The 22,910-nt window shown below is 39.5% G+C and overlaps 1 protein-coding gene across 5 annotated transcripts in view; it reads left to right on the top strand.

The window, feature by feature from the left end:
* The window catches only part of RALGPS2 (Ral GEF with PH domain and SH3 binding motif 2), a 116,435-nt gene extending 100,634 nt beyond the window's left edge, over window positions 1-15,801 (top strand). For all 5 annotated transcript variants that reach the window (XM_054165538.1, XM_054165536.1, XM_054165539.1 and 2 more), the window contains 5 exons: window positions 1,487-1,592; window positions 2,309-2,401; window positions 9,849-9,954; window positions 11,044-11,135; window positions 14,091-15,801. In XM_054165538.1, coding sequence (XP_054021513.1) covers window positions 1,487-1,592; window positions 2,309-2,401; window positions 9,849-9,954; window positions 11,044-11,135; window positions 14,091-14,120 — 427 coding nt within the window. In that variant the 3' untranslated portion in view covers window positions 14,121-15,801. The remainder of the gene's footprint in view (window positions 1-1,486; window positions 1,593-2,308; window positions 2,402-9,848; window positions 9,955-11,043; window positions 11,136-14,090) is intronic.
* The last annotated feature ends 7,109 nt before the right edge of the window (window positions 15,802-22,910 follow it).

Here is a 22,910-nt window from a genome sequence, read left to right as displayed (position 1 = left end):
TGGTTTAATAGTTAAGTGGGTGTTTCCTGTTGTTATCTTTCTAACTTACGTGTCAAAATAAAGGTAGAGACCTTTTTCTTCAGACTTTTCCTCTTCTGTGACATAATCCATATCACCATAAGGGCTTTTGGTCATTCTGGTCTGCAAAGCCAAATTGTGAACCATTGGATCTTTACAAGCAAGGATGTTTTACCACAGGTAGTTTTTAACGGCTTGTCACTGTGTAGCAGTGTTGGTCGTTCCCATGTGGATGACAGAGCTGCTGCTTGTGCTGATAGATGACGTTCGACATGTTTGCTTTGCTGGCAGTTCTGTACTGAATTTATTTTCCCCACTTCCCTGAAAGCAAAGGTCGGCCTAAAATGAGCAACACATGAAAATTGGCCCAAATTTATTACATATAGTATTATTTGCAAGCTGGCAGAGTAATAAAACTGATGATTTTAATTAAAATGCCAGTTGCCTCCTGCTGGAGGCACTGGAGTTGGGAAATAGATGGCCATTGACCATGAAATGTTTTTCTTGTTAAGAAGCAAACATTGTCTCACTGAATTAAACTCATGGTCACATCTACCAGTGTCCTAAACTGTCTCCATATCATCCTCAGTAGGTGCTGCAATGAAAAATGTTTTCTAGATTTCCAAGTCACTTTGAACATCCAGGAATGTGAGGATGGATATGACAACAAATCCTGGTTTAATTCAAAATGAATTTCAGGCACTGTTCAATTTCTTGGCTCTGCTACAAAGCTGCTGGGTTCAGCAGTTTAGTTACAAGCTGTGATTGACATTTAGTGAAATGATTCTTGTTTAATATTTTTTTTTCTGATGGAAAATGCTTGCAAGCCAGTCAGCTTTTGTAATTTTAATAGAGCTCAATTTTCTTTCCACAGTGCTGTACCTGGCATTTGTTTTGGCTAGTTGCTCTTAAATCCTGTGTAGGGTAGATGATTAGTAGAGCACCAGATGCATTAAAACACCTTAAAGCTGTGGTTTGGGTTTCTACTCTTCATTACTGCTCCTGCCCACTCCTCTTAAAGATTGTGCATGTTTGAGCTGTGCTTTGGTTTTGATGTGCTAATGATTCCAGTGTTTCTAACAAAAAACAATCTATCTTGCAAGGGCTGAAGGAGAGGTTTTAACGTGTACAACAACTGTATGGATGGGCTTCAAATGTTTGCTTTTTAAAATTAATTGCCCTTGTATTTCAGATGTCTTGAGTTTTAAATTGAGTCTTACATTAAGATTACCTGCTTGGCTAATTAATTTTTCTGATCACTTTTGCTTGTGAGTGTAAATTCCACAACAGCATTTCCGTGTGATAGCCAAAGTCTCTTTCCACAAGAAAGTCCAATAAATAAAAAGTTGGCATTTCTAAATGACAGTACAGATGTTTGTATTCATTTGTGGTAACAATTGGAAAAATATCTTAGGAAAAAGTTTTTTGTTGTCTTTTTTTCACACAAGTCTTCACATGCTCTTTTCAGCTCCCTAGAATCTGAAGATTTGGCTGTTCACTTGTATCCAGGAGCAGTTACCATTCAAGGTGTTCTCAGAAGGAAGACTTTGTTGAAAGAAGGCAAAAAACCTACAGTAAGTTTTTTAATAAATGAATTTTCTCCCCTTCTTCCTTTGCCCAGTTATAAACACAATGAAACAGCCATTGTGCAGCTAATTCAAGTGTCTGGGATCTCCTCTGCCTTGCTGATTAAGGTTTAGTGTCACTAATGGGAGCCTGCATTCTTCTGTTTGGTGGATTTATTCAGTTCACAAGCTATACCTGTTATCTAGGGAGTGGAATACAAGAGTAGTGCTACAATTACTGATAACTTTCAAAGAGAGGAGCGTGTTTTGTCTTCCAGAATGTTAGGTGGATCCTAACAACTTATCAATAAGTAATAACCCATAGCATTTGCATTGCAAATGCTGGATTATGAATTATAAATCAAAATACATATTCATGATAATATGAGGAGGATACCTTATGGCAGTACATATAGTGGAAAAGAGGGACAGCTGTGCTCTAACTCAATTAAATGTTCAATAAGGGCTGCAGAAAGTAGAGTGTAAGATGCAGAAACTGTTTCTCAGAGTACTGAGGAAAGGCACATGTTCTTTCTCCTTTCTAGATCTTTACTAGACCTACACAAGTAAGTAGAAACAGCAGCTTTGGAAACAGGGCTGTTGGTTTGGCCAGACAGTGCTGTTGTGTTCTTGCAGGGTGATGCCTGCTATGTTACAGCTTGATATTATGAAACACTTTGCTTACCTGTTGCACTTTTTTGCTTTTATCCCTCTTTTCTATGCAGGTAGCATCTTGGACGAAGTACTGGGTAGCACTGTGTGGAACCCAGCTCTTCTACTACGCTGCAAAATCTCTGAAGGCTACAGAGAGAAAGCATGTATGTAAACCAGGCATATTCCAATGTCATCTGCCAACAGTAAAATATGATTTCCTAATGTAAACACTGAGTAGTAGTTCAGGGCTTGCATGATTTCTAGTCAGCACTATCCTGTATTCCAGTCAGTCACCTCATATGGAAATGCCCTAATGGAAATAGTGTGCACGTTTATGTGCTACACCAAGAACATCTGCTCTGCATATGCCATGGCTCTCTTTGAATGTTTGGGTCTAGAAGGAAATTTGTCAGGGCGTCTGTCTGCTTTTCTAAGGTAGAAGTCATATCTTTTGATGATCTCTGAGACTTGCAACAAATTGTTAATAGATGAAATCCAAAAAAAGTTGATGTGGAAAGGCTGAGAGGTCACCACGTATAACATTAAACATGTACTGATTGAAAATCTGTGGTAAAATGAGACTACTCTCTTTTTCTGTTCAGTCCTGTAATCACTTACCAAGAGTTTTGTGTTCCACTGGAGTTGTTAAGCAGAGAGCTAGCATATTGCATGATGGCTTTACTTTCATTCACTGAAATAAGGTAAAAATGCTTTGCTTATGTGGGGAAGTAGTAGATGTTCCAGGGACATTATAATGTGCATAGTTCCTGTTATCACTGGCTAATTACAACAGAAGAGGGTGCCACCAGAGATCCATTAAACTGGGTAACATTTGAGATACATGGATATTTATCCAAGCTCATTCACTACTCACAGCCATTACTTACAGTTGTCTTGGACAGTGTTTCAGTTTAATTTATGAAAACTGTCACTGGAAAACATTTACTTTACATAAAGCTTATGGAATTTTGAAAACTGAGATGAGCTTCCAGAATCCCTGTTAAGGGGGCTCTGTCATTTTTTTGGTACAAAATGCTTTTTTTAACCTAACAGTTTCAAGTTGAGAGGGATGTGATTGGAAGCTTATGAGTTCTGGTTAGCGAACTCTTGTATATTTGAATCTTTTGTGTGGAAAGATTTTGTATGCAGTGTTGTCTTAACCTACCAAAAACTTGAGCATTTTCCACTTTCCTTCAAGGTGGTTCATTATGAATCAGTATTCTAATGCTCAGTGTAGTTTAATGGTAGCTAATTACTTGTAGAAATGTCCGTGTAATCTCTTTGCCATCACCTATCTGTCTTCCACCTACTTGCTTTGATTGCCTAGGTGAAATCCAAACTGATCCTCCTTAATTTGGCTGGCCACCTAAAACAGTAGTAGCCCAGCCCAAAGGCATGCCAGCCAAACTTCCTGTCTGGTGGGTGTCTTTATAGACACCTGCATGTTTGGATGCATTTGTCTTTAGTATCAGTGGAAACCTTGTGGAAGGAGTCTCTCATTCACAGTAATGGTAGTTGGAAAGAGCGGACTTGTAAACTACTATGAGGAGAAATGCAAAGTATTAAAGCACAAGCAGGACCCAAGAGAGAACTTGAGCTGGCATTATGTCACTAACAGTTAGTTGCTTGTTTTTCTCTGGAAGTTTTGAGAAATGGGAAAGGATTTTTTTGGTAATGTCAGACTTTGTGCTTTTTCTGCTGATGTGATTCCTTTAGGCTTTTTGCCAAAAATGCATTTTGCTTTAAGAATAGAATATGCATTTGTAAGTCTTTCTTGTCCACAGTCTGTCAAAGTACTGAATGATGGAAGACCTTGCCATATTTGTACCTATTCAATCAGAAGCTTTTTCAGTGTCGTGGATGTATATTGTAAAGCAATCCAAATAATATATGGGTTTGGAGAACTTGGAAAAATTGTGTAGCTGGTAATGTTATCACTTGGAAATTAAGAATATTGAATTCTTATGTGCTCCATTTGATTATACATTTCCTTCAGAATAACAATTTTAATCATTTAAATGGTCTTGCCCTTTCTTCAGGAGAAGTAGATGAAGTAAAAAGGTAACAAATTCAAGTAAACATTCAAGTATCTGATCCTCTTGAGTCTCAGTTACTGCAAAAGCCTTTGGTTTTGTCTTGAAATGCAGTCATAGCCACTTAGAATACTCTTCAAATACTCTAGCTTGCAGATAGAGGCTAGGAGGCATTCGTGCTTATGTGCTGGCAGGGTTACCCATCAGAATAAGTCTACCAGCATTACGGCTTGCAAATACTGAGAACAGTTAGAGTAACGCAGTTCCCAGGAAAGGGAGATGGAGGAGCAGGAGTAAGAAGCAATCACTGCTAGAGTAGATCTATGTTTTTAGCAGTTGGCTTTATGAAACTGGACTGAACTATCCAGCACAGCCTTGGGTTTGCCTGTACACAGCAGATGCCTTGCTCTTATGGCAGTGTTGTGTTTGTGGATGCAGAGCACGTTATGAAGCTCAGGTCTCTGACTTGGTTTCCCAGGTGCAGTCACGATTAAAATACTGAAACAGTCATTAGCTATGGTTTGGGATGTGTTTGATTTAAACAAATAGGTCAGAGTGAATGCATACATACTGCTGCTGCAAAGGTTATTAGAACACAGAGTACAATCTTTATGCTGAAATTAAGATGGAAAATAAGCTGGTAAGTGCTGGGGGAGCCTAAGGTTGGAGTATTAGGGGAAGAGGCTCCAATACAATAAACAGCCTAATAATAGGTTGTCGGTAACTTTGGTCAGCTAGTCTACCTCTGTTGTGCCTGTAGCCTGCTTCATGAAGGCTTACATCTCCATCCATTTTACTAGAGGCTTATTGTACTAAGCCCACAGACTCTGTTCTGGAGTTTTTGAAGATGACTTGTCAAGTGTTTTGCTTCAATTCATGTTTGGTTGCATTTCCAAAAAGAAAGTTAATCAAGAGACAATAAACTGTAGATGGTTAACCATTGGTAGGTAGCTGGTGCATGAGTTCACTGTACAAGTACTGTCCAGTGATATTCCTAAGAGGTCTGTTCTGCAAAATAAAGAGATCTGAGATCTGGTTTGTTACTGTCCAAATTAAATGGATAAAAATAATGATGATGCCTACTTTGAAGCAGATTTCTTCTTCACTAATTGGTGCATTTGAGATGCCATCAGGCAGCTTCTGAGCCATGTAAACATCTGTCTTTTCAGCTTCCTTTCTCAAGGTCCTTATGACATGGAAAGGAATGCTGGCAAAGAAGAAGTTGGTCTGGTGTGTAAAGTTTCCTGGCTAGAGCTCTTTTGGTAAATGTGTCTTGATTACAGGCATGTTTTTGACTGTTCTGCTGCTGCAGTTGCTTCAGGCAGCTTGAGACTGAACACTTGGAATGTGCCGACACTCAAAGCTCTTCCAGGCTTATAGTAGACAACATCTTTGGAAAATTACCTCATAAAAATCCCAGTGTAATCCAGCAAAGAGAGCAAGAAATTGTCACAGTTTTAGACAGGGGGAAGCTGTCACTTTTTCTCATGCCTATGGTCAAAGGACCACATGCAGTATAGTGTGTGTTCTAGATATGAATCAAGTCAAAAGGAAGAGGATTCTGTAGATACCCTGGATTTTCTCATGCTGCATCTACTAAGAGAGACTACTAAATATATAATGAGTTTTGTGTTTTAAACAACGAACAGGCTTCCATTATTATTGCAGTATTGGGAAACTGCCTATAAATAGTATGTGAAGTTCAGAGCCCAGAGATGTGGTACAGGAGAATCTGAGAGGTACATGTGTTAGAATGCTTAAGGGTTTCTCTTATGCTGAAATGGTATCTACAAGCAGGGTTTGTGTGGTGAAGCTATAGAACTTGTGCATCCTTAGGAAAGGACAATAGTGAAAAATAGCCAAGGTAAAATCAGTCTTAAGGCATTCACTCTGAAAAATGGGAAGACACACATAAAAAACTTGTTCATAGTGATTGGGCTGGTAGAATCTTGTGAATCTCTGTGACAATGTGGCATGCACAAGGAGTTTTCCCATGTGCATAAGTACTGAGAAAAGTAACAGAGACAGACTGAAAGAGTTGGGGCTGTTCAGTCTGGAGAAGGCTCCGAGGTGACCTAATTGTGGCCTTCCAGTATCTGAAGGGGGCCTACAAGAAGGCTGGGGAGGGACTTCTCAGGATATCAGGTAGTGATAGGACTAGGGGGAATGGAATGAAGCTGGAGGTGGGGAGATTCAGGCTGGATGTGAGGAGGAAGTTCTTCACCATGAGAGTGGTGAAGCCCTGGAATGGGTTGTCCAGGGAGGTGGTTGGGGCCCTGTCCCTGGAGGTGTTTAAGACCAGGCTGGATGAGGCTCTGGCCAGCCTGATCTAGTGTGGGGTGTCCCTGCCCATGGCAGGGGGGCTGGAACTAGATGATCCTTGTGGTCCCTTCCAACCCTGACTGATACTATAAGCCCTTGTTTATTGCAGGCCTTCCATTGCATGTTATAATCAGAAATAGACCCATTTATTTGCATTCTAGGAAACTTGGTAGTTGTTGCTCAAGCATTTCACTGAAATACCCTGATAAAGAATGTTGTCATTTGAAGAAGTTCATTCAGGCACACAGAAAAGTGTTTGAGTATTAGAAAGGTATAAAATTTCAACAGGAGATGAGGAGGAGGAGATTTGTAGGTGCCATAAGGTTGGAGTTGAAAATCTGTTCACAGATTAATTCAGAGGTTTTGACTCAGAAGATTTGTGTGTAAGTGCCTTTAACTCAGAACAACAACAATTAGTTCTATGAAGCCTAGCACCAGAGCCATGTAATTTCCTGTGTGTATGATGAGTGTCATTACAATGGCCTGTATAAAAAACAAAACCAAAATCAAATGAAAAAAAAACACACAAAGAGGAGAGCAGGAACATTAAATTACAATGAAGCTTTCATTCTTTTCATGTTAACAGCAGAACTGCTGTTAGCAAGGCTCTGTGCATCAGTGGAGAATGAACTGCCCTGGGGGACTATGTAAACAAGGAATACAAATGCAGCCATGCACAGGGATGGAAAACTGACAATGTGTTCCTAGTGGTGATGGATTGACGCTGGCAGGAAACACTTTCCTTGTGTGGAACCTTCTACTTTGTGCAGAAGTAGCATGATTAACTAATTGTTTTGAATCCAATGAAATATGAAGCAAGCAGTTTTGGTTGCATGGTAATTTCAGGTGTTGTGTGCAAATGTGCTGCCTTCATGGAACTCTAGATACAAGTGCAGTTCAAGAAGTACCTTGCACCCCGAAAATGACCTATTAATGCTTAGCAGGACTACTTTGAAGTTTGCTTTTTACAGGTCCCTTTTAGGTGTAAATTGTGTTGTATTATTTTTCAAGACAATCTCTTCAGTGGGTCCATAGCCACAAATATATACCTTTTTTTTTTAAGAACTCAATTAGCTTTATTTTATTCCTTTGTTTTCCTTTACTTATTTTATTCCCTTTCTCTGTCTTCATTTCTTCTTTCTGTTAAAATTCATGAATGTATTTCATTACTGACTGGAACATCAAAGACATTTTAGCTTCTCTTTGGAAAGACATTACGTTATCCAGCCCTCACTGTAACGAAATGTTGTCTGATAGAGCTTTATAATTTCCTCCTTCTTATGAGGTGTTACCAAATCTGCCCACCTCCCAAAGGCAGTGGAGTTACTTAACTTTAGTATATGTTTGCTCTACAAGTTTTATGAGGAATGTTTGGGGGTTTTCCCACAGTTTTATTCATAGTAACATCAAAAAAGGGCATCCATTTTGAATTTTGGCAGGCAACTCTTTCCTAAGATCAGTCATCATTGCATTTACACTTAAGCTATCTGTAAAAGCATCCCTTCAAAGCTTCCAGGGCTTTTTATTTCCATTGACGTTACACACTGAACAGGACTGGTAGGAACTTGTGATGGGATGGTTTCTTCAAGTCTAACTACGGTGGCATAAAAAGAGGGCAGTACATAGATGGTGCATTTGGAAGTTTATAAGATATGGAGAGACTGGACCCTTCACTTCTTTTAAACTTGATTCAAATATTGGTCTCATTTTTTCAAGTTCCAGTGTATTTTAAACTGAGGTTTAGAATATCATCTGTTGCACAAGTCCCAGACAGACGTACCTGGACAACCAAGGTCTCCAGTTAATCTGTGGCATAGGTTAGGAAAACTGACATGAGATTTACAGTGGAATTTAATTTATAAACTATGTATTTTAAATTATATAGGGAATATTCTTATAAACTCCTCCTTTGCTTGTGATAACCTCAAATTTATTAGCAGTAATGCTTCCTTTTGCTGAACTGGAGTTCTAGATTTGTAATGGTGAAGCAATATTTCTAAAATTAAACATTTGAATGATTTGAAAACATCTCCAAAGTTGTTTCAGCTTTATCATTTCCAAAAGAGGTCAGAACTGCTGTGCACAGGAGGAAGGCACATCTGACAAGGGCCAGCACATAGCAGAGGTGGACCTTTTTGCCAGAGAAGTGAAGCACTGCAGAAGAGTAAGAGGGCTGAAATTGATGAAAAAAGTCTCTGTCAGACCCATGAATGTGGGAAGAAGAGATCTGGCAGCTAACTAAAGGCTTGAGAGAAACTGAATGAATTAGGTATTGGGGAGTGAATAGGACTGCCTGAGCAAGTAATGAGAGGGGAATTGTGAGGGATAAGCAAGGAGACCAGGGAGAACTGAGCCTGCGGTTTGAAAATGAGTTGGATTTACTGGGCGAGTAGCCTGGAACCAAGAGGAGAAGCGTGAGAAGTAGAAAATAATACTGACAGGTGAATGAAAAGCAGAGTGGGACCGAGGAGCTGTCAGGAGTGGTGCTAGTGTAGCAGAGACAGCTACTGTGCTTAGAACAGGTCTAAGTTATGTCAGTGTATGAATATGAACGTCTTGAACAGGAAACCCCCATCATTTTCTGCATACTTGTTTATGGAATCTACACCCTCGTTTGATCCATTTCATCTGTCAGGTCATCATATTTAGTTAGACAGTTGTGTTATCATAGTATCAGTCAGGGTTGGAAGGGACCACAAGGATCGTCTAGTTCCAACCCCGCTGCCATGGGCAGGGACACCCCACACTAGATCAGGCTGGCCAGAGATATATTCTCCACACACATTCTGGCTGTGTAATTACATTATTATTACAGTGGATGCTTGTTGACTTGGAATAATTATGGCACAGACAAGTTTCATTCTTCCATTTGTTAAGAGTGAGGGGATTAGCTTTGCATTTGTTATCACACCCTTTTGGACTACAGTGTATGCATTCTGCAATAACACGGTGAGGAATGTTGTTGTATTTGTACAGAGCAGTTTGAATGTTTGGTGACAGTTTTGGGGGGATTGTGATAATCCTTTTAATTATTTTTTAATAGCATTCATTGTGGTGAGTTCTGTTTTCACTACCTCTATAAAACATTTATAAACTTTCTTAATTTTATTAACTGCTATGTTTCCTTTGAGGTCAATCTGTCTTTAACAGCATCACTGAGAAGAAGTGCCCTTTAAATTCTTGTTCTGTGCAGTGCAGTTAGTCTGGGTGAAGCTTCTTGTTTTGCTTTTATTTACATCTCTGCTTCTATTTTCAGTTCAAATCCACACCCAGTAAAAATGTGTCAGTGGTGGGCTGGATGGTGATGATGGCAGATGATCCTGAGCATCCAGATCTCTTCCTACTGACAGATTCTGAGAAGGGTGAGCAACACTATAATATCAGGGTTGCAGTGATTCCTAGAATAAACATTTGCTTTGAGACATTCATAAAGCAACTAAATGAAATGGGAGGGATGTTAACTTTCCATGCACAGAACTTTCTCTGCAGTGTTATGTTTGCGTTTAGAATGTTATGGGAACACGTGGAGAATCCTCACACTCTTCGTCATGTTCTAAGAACTCTCCAAACACTTAACAACTGCAGTTGTGATTTTTATTGGAAGCATTTATCTGCATTTTTCTAAACAATTTAGACCACTCAGAGATGTTTTCATGTTTGTGAAAATGCGAGTAGCAATAGAAATAGTCCAATATTCAGCTAACAGCAGGTGCTTGACCAGTTCTTTCTCCTCTGCAACTGAAAAACAAAACCCAAACCATCTGTTCCAGTGTAGCCCTATTTCCAGGAAAAATAAACACCTAAGAGGGCTTGACTGTTCTGCAGAAAAACTTGGTTTCCTCTACTCCAACGTAGCACCCTGGTTTCAGTTTAAACTGAGGAAAGTGTTACTTTTCCATGGCACTTTGGACTGCAGAGATGTATTCTAACATCGTTAGGAGTACTTTGCTTTGTCTACTTCAAGTCATGGTACATCTCATTTATTCATCTATTTTAGTACTACTGATAATGTCATGTAAAATACGACTGCCTGTCAGCTTGAACTGAGCAAAGCAACCTGAAGGAAAATAAAGCCTTTCTGAAGCCAAGCAAGCCCTGTAGAACACCAGGTGCTGAAAATACCAGTCTGAAACGTATCAACATGTTTAGGAACAGTTTTCCAATAGTTTCTACATGTAGCTCTCTAGAGTGCCTTGCAGTGCTATCTTGCACTTCATTAAAGAATTATGAAACAGTATTATAAACTAATTGCAGTACTGGCATGGAACAAAACCATTTTGTCCTATGATTCTGAGAAATGTTTTGTTCTTTCCTAGTTCACAGTGGTGTTAATAGAAATCTGGGATGTTGGAAGGGAAGGAGGACAGACAACCTGGAACTTCTGGGATAGTATTGTATAGTGGTTTGGGGTTTCTTTATCAGTAAGTTTTTTCTCTACGTTTCTCACTTAGGAAATTCATATAAATTTCAAGCTGGAAACAGAATGAATGCAACGCTCTGGTTTAAACATCTGAGTGCTGCCTGCCAAAGCAACAGACAACAGGTGAGAGCAAGATATTGAGAAGGAATTAAGACTTCAGAAGTGACAGATTTTCAGGATGGCTGAGCTGTAACTATTCACTTTCTGAAGAGAATTCTACTCTGAGTAGTCTCTGCATCAATTTCACATACTTGCTGATTTGCTTTCTTGTTAGTCCCTCCGCAAACAAGCCCTCAGAGCTTCTGTGGTAGTTTAAAGCAATTGAAGAAATAGAATACATGCTCTAAAATATCTGACCAAATGGCAGTGATTTTTGTCATTGCCCATTAAAAAAAGTTCTTGTACAGTTACATAAAAAGCTGTCAGTCTTAGCATTCAATATTAATTCCAGCTAACTCTCCATAGTGCCTTATTGGCAGGTCTTGGGTATGTTTTCTGTTGTTTCTAATACGTATTAAAAAACAGTTTGTTCCTTCGTAAATCTGGCACAGTTTGAAAGCAAAAGCAGGATTTTCCATGAATCAAACAGGACAGTAAGACTACTCCAACCTCCACTAAATTCTGTTGCCATGTAAGTTCTTACTGATGTTTTTCATCGTGAAACTCCCTTTTGAAGTTACTATATTGTCTTGCTGAAATCTCCCTTTCCCTTTGCATATTTGTTTATGGAGTTCCTAGAGCTAAAATACTACTGAATTATAAGGGAAATGAAAGGACCTTTCCACATCCCTGTGTGCTTTCTTGTTCAGTTCTGCTAAGGAGAGTTGCAGAAGCTCCCTTGAAGTGTTTGAGACAGTGCAAAGGTAGAGAAAGTTGTTTTCCTGGCTGGAGAGTTTGGGAATAGCAGCAAACAGTGGCAAAGAGTTTGCAAGAGAGTGGTGGATTCCAGGCAAGCCTGAAAACTGCCATCTAAGGACAGTTTTTCTTCAATAAAGCTTAACAATGCAATTTAATGCAAACTTGCCTAAAGCATTCAGCCCCTAGCTCATGCAAAAGCAGCAGGCATAAGAGTTATGGTGGGGCCTGCTGTGGAAACTATGATAGCAAAGTGAAGAGAAGTGTAGGAAATTTTAAAAGACAGGAGGGGAAGATTACTGAAAGCAAGCTACCACTAAAAGATCAAAGCCCTTGCTACTCTCTTTTGTTGCATATTTTCCCTGCAAAAGCCCATATGGTACAACTACACAACTTCTTTCCTGGCATTGTTGTGTAGTTGTACTATATGGATTCTCATGATGTAGTTGCACCCATAGAAGCAGCAGTGCTTCACACAAACACTGGGTTACAAAAGTTGGTTTACTAAAAGAGTAAAATCAGAATGATCCTGTAAAACCTTTCTCTTCATGGTGATTTGAGTCCTGAACAGTGCTTTCCCTAGAGACACACCTTATGGTACTGTTTAAAATGGAAGATCTTACCTGCTTACTAACAGCAAGACTTCCTCAGAAAGACTGGATGTTTAAGTGTGTTTTCAACAGAGTAAAGTTACCTACCCAGTTGAATAATATTGGGACCTATTTTAATAGATATTATTTTTAGTTTACTGCTGGAACTTTAGCCCAGTTGATGGTTCTTGTGTTTACAGATAAATGGTAAACGTAAAACAAGAAATGCTTGCTTCACATCTGACCAAATTGGGTATTTATTGACAGTCATCAGGAATGTGGTGGCTCTTTAATAACCTGAGTAAACAAGAGATGTGGCTGTCAGGCAAATTCCTGATGGGGAGAAAATGGGGATATAAACTAAGGTAATGCAAACTAGCTTTCATCTTCATGAAAGGGAGTGATGTCTGCAGCAGGCATTCAGGTTTCCTATGGGAGAAGCCCAGGCAAGTGTTTATGCTTCATATTTTTAAATTAGTCTTAAAAATACTAGAGAGCTTATATCAATCACTAACCTGTGTGCCAAAAGTCCTCTAGATGGGACTCAAGTGAGAAGGTTCTGCTTGTGTAGTTTGGTGCTGAGATTTATCATTTTAAAGTTGTTATGCTGACAACTTAAATCTTAAATGTCATCAAAATTAATGAGACCTACGGCCACATAATAACATTATAAACTCTGCAGCAGTTTAAAATATTGGCTATACCTGAGTTTTCTGCAGCACCAAGTGTAGTTGTACTGTTGAATGACAATTCCATTCCTCCTCCCCTGTTGGTTTTTCTTTTTTGAGATGTGAAGAGCATTGACCTGGGGGTGCTGATTGACAGCCGCCTAAACATGAGCCAGCACTGTGCCCAGGTGGCCAAGAAGGCCAATGGCATCCTGGCCTGCATTAGGAATAGTGTGGCCAGCAGGAGCAGGGAAGTCATTGTGCCCCTGTACTCTGCATTGGTTAGGCCGCACCTTGAGTGCTGTGTCCAGTTCTGGGCCCCTCAGTTTAAGAAGGACATCGAGACACTTGAAGGTGTCCAGAGAAGGGCAACAAGGCTGGTGAGAGGCTTTGAGCACAAGCCCTATGAGGAGAGGCTGAGGGAGCTGGGGTTGTTTAGCCTGGAGAAGAGGAGGCTCAGGGGTGACCTCATTGCCCTCTACAACTACCTGAAAGGTGGTTGTAGCCAGGAAGGGGTTGGTCTCTTCTCCCAGGCAACCAACACCAGAACAAAGGGACAGAGTCTCAAGCTGCGCCAGGGGAGGTTTAGGCTCAAGGTGCGGAGAAAGTTCTTCACTGAGCGAGTCATTCATCATTAGAATGGGCTGCCCAGGGAGGTGGTGGAGTCACCATCCCTGGAGGTGTTCAAGAGGAGATTGGACGTGGCGCTTGGTGCCATGGTCTAGTCATGAGGTCTGTGGAGACAGGTTGGACTCGATGATCCTCGAGGTCTCTTCCAACCTTAGTGATACTGTGAACCTTCTTGAGCTTGGGGGTTACATTGAATGGTCTCCAGAGGCCCCTTCCAACTCCACCAGTCTATTAATGATGGTGCATTTAAACGTGTGTCTAGTCTGTGAAACAATGGGTTGTAAGTAGATACTACCCAAAGTTAAATCTGTTATCATTTATATTTTTGTTTTCAGGTTCCTGCCAACTTGATGACCTTTGAATAATAGGCTAATTCCAAACAAACAAACAAAAGAACAGTTTGAATCATCTCATAACTGAGAACGAGGTTCTGATGAAAAACATGCCAGCTGTATTCTGTGCCAGAACAGAGCCTGTCGACTCAATCTCTGAACTCTGGAGCCCTGAACAAAACCACTAATGGTTGGGGAGCAGAGTCCCCCAAATCAAAAATGGAGTTGCAACATGAATTGCCATGGACCATATTTCATTATATTCTCTGAACTGACCTGTGGAAACCACTGCCTTAAAGAGTGAAAGGAAAACCAACAAGAAACACCAAATAGTGTGTGTGAAACTTCTGGCGGTGCTGTGCTTGAGTTAAATAGATTGTAACTAGTTTGAGTTTCTTTTAACTTTATACTAATTTTGAAAATAACTCACCTTTTTAGGCATTCTTAAGAAACCAAGTGAACTGGTATTTAAGAATTGTATCAAAAGCTGTGTATGAACTGGGTAAAAAGAGGTACTACATGTTCCAGAGATGTTGTTTAGACTGTACCAGGAGTTCTTGGTGGGAGCTTGTCCCAGGCACACTTAGCCTGGAGCAATGTTATTCCTCTCAGACCTATAAGCAATGTACCAACTGCAAGTTTAAAATAGTGTAGTACTGTAAAAAGTGTAGTGCTGTATGGGAGCCATATTCACTATGAGTTGGCACAGAGGTTGAGCACTTACGCACCAAAAATGGGGGGCTTTGGTACTTCATTACCTAATTCCTGGTTGAAAATGTCGTCCATGTGTTTTGGGTGGTCGGTGTGTGCGTGTGGAAGAGACAAAACTGAAAGCATTGTTTGGGCAGAACTGTTTTCTTTCCATTTGTTTCTACTCCTGGCACTCTCCTACATGCAAAGGTTGAACGACAAAAGAACCAACGCCTGGGTATAGCTCACTGAGACATTTTACTTCTCCGGATAGCTGTTAATTAGCAGTTAGGGACCACTGTTAGTGTTTGGTGTTTCATGCTAGCACTTAAGATCTATGTTTTTAAAAGATAGAGGCACAATTTCACGCTTTCATGTTCTCATTCGGCAATAACTGATTTGACTGTCTAGGATCAAAACAGTTGACATTGTGTGGTATTGCTAATATGGCCTGAAGCAGACCTTACATACACAGCTCTTTTGATCTTCAGGCAAGTAATTTATTAGAAGGTAGAAAAACCTAAGGGGAGAAAAGGGTGAGAGTATCAAAATTCCATCCTTGGTCACTGAAATTACCCACAGAGAAGAACTTAATGGTTGTAAAAAGGGAGCCGTGCTTTATATGTGTGTTTTATGCTTGAGACTGATTCTTGCTTTATTTGGGTTTCCTTGCCATCACCTGGGTATAGTTTCCTGGATGATTAGTCTTCAAAAATATGATCATTGTAAAGCAAGGAAACATTGTCCAAAATATGACTCCAATATCAGAACTTGGAATTCTGTGATAAAGTAATAACTGTTCCATTGACTTTGTGGTTTAGTGGCCGTAAATATGCTTGCAGATTCCACCATGAAGACTCCTCCTTCAAAAGAAACAAGCTACCTACCAGTCTGTGGCAGAGTTCTCTGACTGTCTAATAAAGGTTTCTACTAATAGTTGTTATTTTGAAAATGTACAGTTTGTTTATTGCATCTGAGTAGAAGCCTAGAAATCCAGGTTTTGGTTGTGGTGGTGGGGTGTTGGTTGGTTATGTTTTGTTTTGTTTTGTTTTTTTCCCAGAGTCAAATTAATCTCTCAATAGAAATTACTAATTTCTGATTTCGGGGGGACAAAAAACGAGAATCTAATCTCACAGTAAAAAAAACCTCAAACCAAAACACTTGGTGATGCAGAGTAAAGGATAATAGGCTGGTTTGGTTCCAAGAATTGTTCTTGTGAATTGGCTCTGGTTGGAAAGAAAACAGTAGAAAGATGATTCTGTCAGACTTACACCACAAACACTGGGGGAATTTGTGTCCCCTTTCAATTTTCTTTTGTTGTTGTGGTGGGGAATGAATAGTCTGTTCTGATCCTGAAGTCGTGTATTTCGGGAAGGGTTTCCTTGTGCTGAAGCCCTCTGCAATTCACACATCTCCCCAGTTTACCCATGTTGGGTGTACAGTAAAGGCATCTTCATAGCTGGCAGTGTTACTGTAGTAGACTTTGCACAATTTGAGTTCTGTCAGGTTGGGGGTTCAGTTGGTTTTTTGTTTTGTTTTTATTTAAGAATGACTTGGTGTGTGTTTCTTCTCAACAGCTAAGTGTTTCTTAAAAGTGTGTGTACTTTTTGTTTAAGCATTGTGGATAATAACCTGTGGGTTTTGAATTTTTGAATAAGCTATTCTAGGTTCATTCTGTGACTGCGGCACAACTGTATCTGTTCTGTTCTTCTGTTAGTGAAAGGAAACATACAAGTGGGAGCCACAGACTGACATCACACAGCTTTGCTAAGGACAGAGCCAGGTCAGGAGGTGTCATTTATCATTAGGGTTGGGGGGTTTTTTGTGTTTTCCCAGCTGTTTTCAGTTAGAGTTTTATGGTGGGGAAAACAGTTCACAAATCATTTAGTGAATTGTTGCTGTTACCAACTTTAATTGTTCTCAGGCCTCCTACACTTCAGATGTGCTGGGGTTTGTGGGAGAAATTGAATATTGTGGGAGGACTTTCTTAAAATGTGTAGCCAAACTAACTGGAGTGATTGATGACAACACAGAAGATGTTGACACTTGTTACAGAGAGTAGTTCAGTACTTTACTGTTGTCTATCTCCTGTTTAGCCACACCCTCCTAAAAGGCAACACAGAAACACTGAAATGTTACATATTTTGAGATAAATGGTGCTCAGAAAGAGGTGGTAATTCTGTTCCCTGAGGGAAAGCTGCCTCAGCTAAGCTTTGGAATGATTCAGACAAGTCAAATACTCTGTAAAGAATGTAGTAATGCCTTTTGCCTTTTGGTTTGTTTGGTTTTTTAATAAGAAAAATGAGTTTAAAAATTAAATAATTCAAACCAGTGCTGAGAAAACAAGGACAGGAATGTGCTCATGGTATTCAGGTAAGACTGTCATCCAGACTGCTTCAGATAGTTGGCAGTTTCTCTCTGATTTTTATTTTTAATGTATTGTTCTGATTCTTTATCTTGTTAACAACTGCTGAAGTACTTCAGCTAACATATGTCACTTTATTTCTTTGTGTTTTGATTTTGAAACTGAAGCTGCCCCTTAAAGCTTGCTGTTTGGGAGGCATATGAGCAGCTTGTATTCAGAGTAGGTCTGCATAGGAAGACTTCACGTGGAAGTGTTAACCACCTGCTGACTGCTCACCACTTTGTTAGCTAAACGAGCAGGCTTCGGAAGGATCGAACAACAGGGAATGTCTGGCTGAGGAAACTGGTGCAGTGCCTTTAGAAATACTTGACACTGCACTGGCTGTTGAATGCTTACTGCTAACTTTTATCTCTTTCTAACTTAATGCATACTACTGGGGTTTTCAAACCTGACTACTATTTCAGTGTCCTTAGCAGATGAGGAGATGTATTTTTGAACAGCTGATTATTTGAGTAAACAGAGCTCATCCTAGCCACCTATTTCCTTTTGCAGGCAGGGAGTAGTACTCGGGCTATTACAATTCATTAAGTATTAAGGTGCAAGTTAATAGGCATTAAAACTGCAAATACCAAATGAATGCCCCTAAATACTTAATGAATGACCTTTAGCACCCAGCTTTAAAACTGTTCCTGTTACCCCTTTTAAATCGCTGTGAAAATGATCTCCTGCTTAAGAAAGATCAGAAAAGGAAAATACTGCAATGGCAGTTTGTCAGCTCTGCAGCTGGAGTATTAAGCAGATCCTCTAAGTTACATGGCTGTTTTAGCCTCCTGATTGAGGAATCACTGTCTCTTTTGAGGAGTCAGCTGATAAACTTTTCTCCTTAAAACACAACTTGAACTTTATCCAAGAAAAGCATTTTGTAGAAATGTGCATATTTGAAAACATACTGGGAGCAAGAAAACCCAAACCAAGCAAACAAAAAGCGCAGCAGGATATTTTTTTTTGTTGTCTTTTCCTCACTGAAAGTAAATTCTTATCTCATTTTTCTTACAACATTAGCCTCCTCTATTTGCATTTATACACCTTCAACAATAGTCCTCCTCTATTAGTACTGGACATAAAAAATAAATTTAAAGAGAAATGCCTTTTCCAGAAGAAGTAATTGCAGGTTTTCGTGCACCAGAAGAGGTGAGGTCCCTTCTGGTAAAAGCTAAATTGACCCTGTGGTTTTGGTTGCCTGTAGCAAATCTTGTCTAAATCAAGATAAGATGAATCATGGGATGTTAACCTCTTCTGGCTCTGTCAGTGGCTTTTTTCTTCCTCTTCATTCTGTGTCCTTTTTTTGGTATGCTACTTACCAGCATCAGCAGTTCCAATCTTTTCCATGGCTGGCTGTAGTTTGCTGCCTGTTGCAAGCATCAAGACGCCAGGGCTGGTTGTAAATCACAGCAGTTAATTTCTTATTCTACCTGCAAGGACAAGTTTTTAAAGTTTTGCTGTTACTTAAATACTGCCTTTATTTTTTTTTCTCTCTTTAATTTTTCTCTGAAAGTGGCTTGTGCATAAGGTGATTTGGCTTGGGGAAGCTGACATTACAAGAGTCTGTGCAAGTGGGCGTTGAATTTGTTTATAGGGCTTATCTTTTTTTAACCAAATATTGCTCTTATTTGTAATGCATTGAGAGGGTGAGTGCTTGGATTTGAGGAGGACTGTTGTCAGTGCCTTACTATTGACTTGAAGACCCATTCCATTATTTCAGTGCTGAGAGTAGCACAGTGGCAGACTTGCATCCTGTGTCCTTGATGAACCAAGGAGTAACATTCTGTACAGTCATTGCATTTCTGCAGAAGTTAGTTGTTTTGGTCAATGTAAAATAGTTGTGGCTTGAGCTGCTTTAGTGTTGTTTTGGTTTTCTTTTTTTCCCTCTCTTCTGTATTTGAATAGTCTCTCTCTTTTTAGGAAAAATGCAGAGGTATTTGGTAGCTTGGATTTGTTCAGCTTTATCAGAAATAGCTCAGACTTCTTCAAAATTATTCTTCTTTTATGTCCAAATAGATTTAGCAGGGGGGAAGACATTGGAAAGGGTAGACCAAGTGATGGTCTGGACCACATGAACTTAAGATGTCACGTTATTAGAAAAGCACTTGCTTTTCTCTTTCCCATTTTGATTTAAACATTGAAGAGCATTCTTATGAGAAGATTTTTCTCACAACTTTTTGTTCATGTAAAATAAACAGTACAGGAAAATGAAAAAAAAACATAGCCAACCTGTTTAGAGAAAGAGAAGGCTTGGATAAATCTTACTCCTTCTTAATATCCCATCAGCTCAGTTTTGTATATTGTATTTCTAGTACCAACACTACGTGGAAAGTACTGCCCTTCACTGAAACAACTGCTGGAGATCATTTTAGTAGCAAGACTTCATAAGCTTTGGACAGGGAAATGAAAGAAAGAATATGTTGTTCTTAAGTGATTAAATATTTGTTTTCCTGGAACACATCCTTATAAAAACAGAGGAGGTTTTAAATACTGTCTAGAAATTCAGATGTTGGAAAGGGAAGGATAACTGGGAAACTAATCTTGTGCTTTCGAAGACTCTTCAAAGACAATAGGATGAGTTCAAAGGAGGAAAGACACATTATTTGGTCTAGGCATGCCTGCTGCAGAAGAAATCTGAGGAGTTTTCTTGAAGTTGCAAAAAGGGGTATGAAATGTCATGAAATGCAAGTTCCTGCAGACCCTGGCACAGTCCTGGCTCTTAGCTTGATCTTGCTCTTGAGTGACTAAAAGCATTGTAAATATTCCATTTCTTTTGTGCGTTTGATTACTTTATTATTGCTCTTTATTTGGGTAGGTTACGACCTCTACATGTTCCCTGAAGGTATTTCTCACCATTCCAAAGCTTTTCACAGATGGAACTGAAAAGCAGTATAAATCCATGAAATGCTGAAATAAAGGGCCCTAGGATGCCCTGTTTGCCGGCATTTCTCACCCATTCAAATAGTGCTGTACTGAAGTGTAAAAAGCACCAGGAAACCATAGACTTGTTTCATAACTTCCCTGTAAGGGCCAACCATCACTGGAAGGGGGAATCCAGGTTGTCATGCAGTAAATACAAGCCATTGTGAATATTCCCTGCTGGTGTGAGGTGTTGTGGGGTAGAGGGATTGCACTATGATCTCACAGAGTGATGTGCAGCTTGGCTGTCCTCTAGCCTTCTCCTTCAACTTTTTAAAGACTTTATTCTCTGTGTGTGTGTGAAAATTGTGTGTTTGCATAAGCTAGTTGAAATGAATTTAAGTACAGGTTTAAAACAAGCATAAAAAAAACCTTTCCTACTGAAATAAAACATTTAAAAGATGGCCTGTGTCTGAAGTTTTAATTTCTTATTCAAAAACTGCATTAATATTGCAACCAGGTTTTGCAACCTGAAATTTCACTGTTGTGCAGAATGATGCTGAAACTGGCAGGAATTTTTGCCGCTTGCTTTCAATGAACTTCTGAAATGCTGGATGTAAGTGTACAGTTGTCTGTTGGTACAAAAGAAATCCAGACATGAGCAGGAAAATGCAGTTTAAGAGGTTTATGCTTGCTTTCAGAGATCATTCTGCTAAATGATGTGGTTTTTCTCTCCATGGTAGTTCGTCACTTTTTTCCCCTGTTGTCTCTATACTTACAGATGTGATAAATTTAAACTCACTGAAGGCAGTCAGTCACCAGGCAGATTGGTTCTTTACTTAAGGAGCAACAACATGGAGGATAAGCTAAAAATGAAGAACAAATGAATTGCATGCAGAGCCACGTAATGCATTAGCTTTTTGTTTGGTGTTACTTCCCTGTGTTCTGTGCCTTTTTAAGTCTGTAAGCCTTACCAAACAGGATCATACAGCCCTCAGGAAATGATGTGTCAGCTTGTGAAATGCTTGTCAGATTGTGAGCCTTGGGCTCCTTTTGTTTTGTTTGGGTTTCTCTCTCTCTCCACCCCCCAACTCCATCCCCCCCCCACCCCGCGTTCTTTTTTCCCCTCCATAATGGAACAATGTATTCAAGTGTATTTACAAAGAGAAAAGGAATGAAGTAGAATTTTGTACCTTCCTTTCTTCTTATGTAAAGATTACTGATTTTTGAGGAAACATTTTGTTCTCCATAGCATAAAAAGAAACAATGAATTAACTGGTGATTTCTGGTTTCTGTTTTTGTTGTTGTTTGTTTTTAAAACTTATTGTTAATCGTCAGTTTCAGGCAAACAGATTTGCTGGTGATCTGCTTTGTTACCTCAGACCCTGACTCCATTCTCTCAGGAAGGAATCTGAGGCTGCAAGTTGAGAGGCAGAGTGAAGTGATTCTTGCTTCAGGTGTCTCTTCTCAGAAAAGACTTTCTCTCCACTGTTTCAGTTGCATCTCTGTCTACAATAATGCTTCTGATTCCAGGTCGGGTGCTTGCCTCTGCTGGTGACGTCATTAATCTGTGATTTTATCCTATACCTACTTAAGTGTTTAAGGACTGTAATATCTTTTTATCAAATCAGGCAACATATCAAGGACTCTTGGCCTCTTCCCTTATGTTCTTGTTTTATGGACCTCTGCTTACAGGAGAGGGCCACCAGTCTACAGAGTGAGCAGACAGGTGGGGGCAGACACCTAATCTTACTTCCCAGCTGGAATGATTGTCATTGTCCTGCTGTCTTTCACCAGGTGCATATGCTAGTGAGTCCATCAGCTGAATGTTCTTGTTAAAATTGTAAGAAGCCTGAACTGCTGCCTTGGTTTTATTGCTTCATCTTTGTTCTTTTTTTCCTTTCTGCATGTGAAGGAACAAAAGTGGGAGGAGAGGAGGGGGGCTTCACATCTGAGGGGGAAACAGAGAAACCAAACCAAAGATGCATACAGTCAGCAAGCTGAAGAGAAGAGGTGATCTTTTCCCATTTTTGTGTTAAGCTTAGTTTTTATAAGTGAGAACAGTGGGTAACAAAAATGCAAGTGAATGATATCCAGATGTAAGTGATATCATTTTGGCATGAACTGTGTGCATTGCTTGAACAGTGGGGAGATGGGTTTTGTAACAGCAAATAAATTGAATGCAGAAGACTGAATCCATGCTTCTAACTTGTAAGTAATTTTGCTAGTTTTCACTCAGCATTATTACTGAAACATACATGCCTAAATAGGTAACATTCCTTTTGTATGGGTTTTTGCACCTTTCAGTTCCCTGTTTTTAGTTCAATTTGGTGCTTAAGGACGAAATGCAGATCCAGAGTAAACCCCACTGCTTGAGTCCCTGGACTGATAGAAGGGAGTGTTAGCTGCTGCTGTGCACAACTAGCCTTTACTAAACATCTTCACCTTGCTCTTTAGAAGAAACTGTTTGTATGCATGTGCGTAACATGACAGAACATGTTGAGGACCTGATGAGAAGTTCCAGCATGTAAGATGTTGCAGTTTTCATTCTGAAACATTCGAGAAGTCCTGCTCAAAGGAAATCTGCAAAGGGAAAAATGAAAACTTCTTTTTTTCTGTCTTTACAGATTCAAAAGTGATTCTTTTCATGTGTAACAAAACATAAAAGGAGTCTATGCAATTTTTTTTAAGTTAAAGAGAGACCTAGTACAAGAATACAACTAGCAGCAATATAGTTATACATTTCTTTTTCAGGTAGGAAAATGTTTTGTTATGGAAAAGGAATAAGGAGCTGAACTGTTCTAAGGTCAAATAATATAGCTAAACATCTAAATAATTCATTGTGTGTTGTTGATGGCATGTTACAG

This window comes from Dryobates pubescens, chromosome 11 (assembly GCF_014839835.1).
Source record: "Dryobates pubescens isolate bDryPub1 chromosome 11, bDryPub1.pri, whole genome shotgun sequence".
Taxonomy (NCBI): Eukaryota; Metazoa; Chordata; class Aves; order Piciformes; family Picidae; genus Dryobates; species Dryobates pubescens.
The sequence above is the reverse complement of the archived record's forward strand: the minus strand, read 5'-3'. Positions and strand labels throughout refer to the sequence as shown.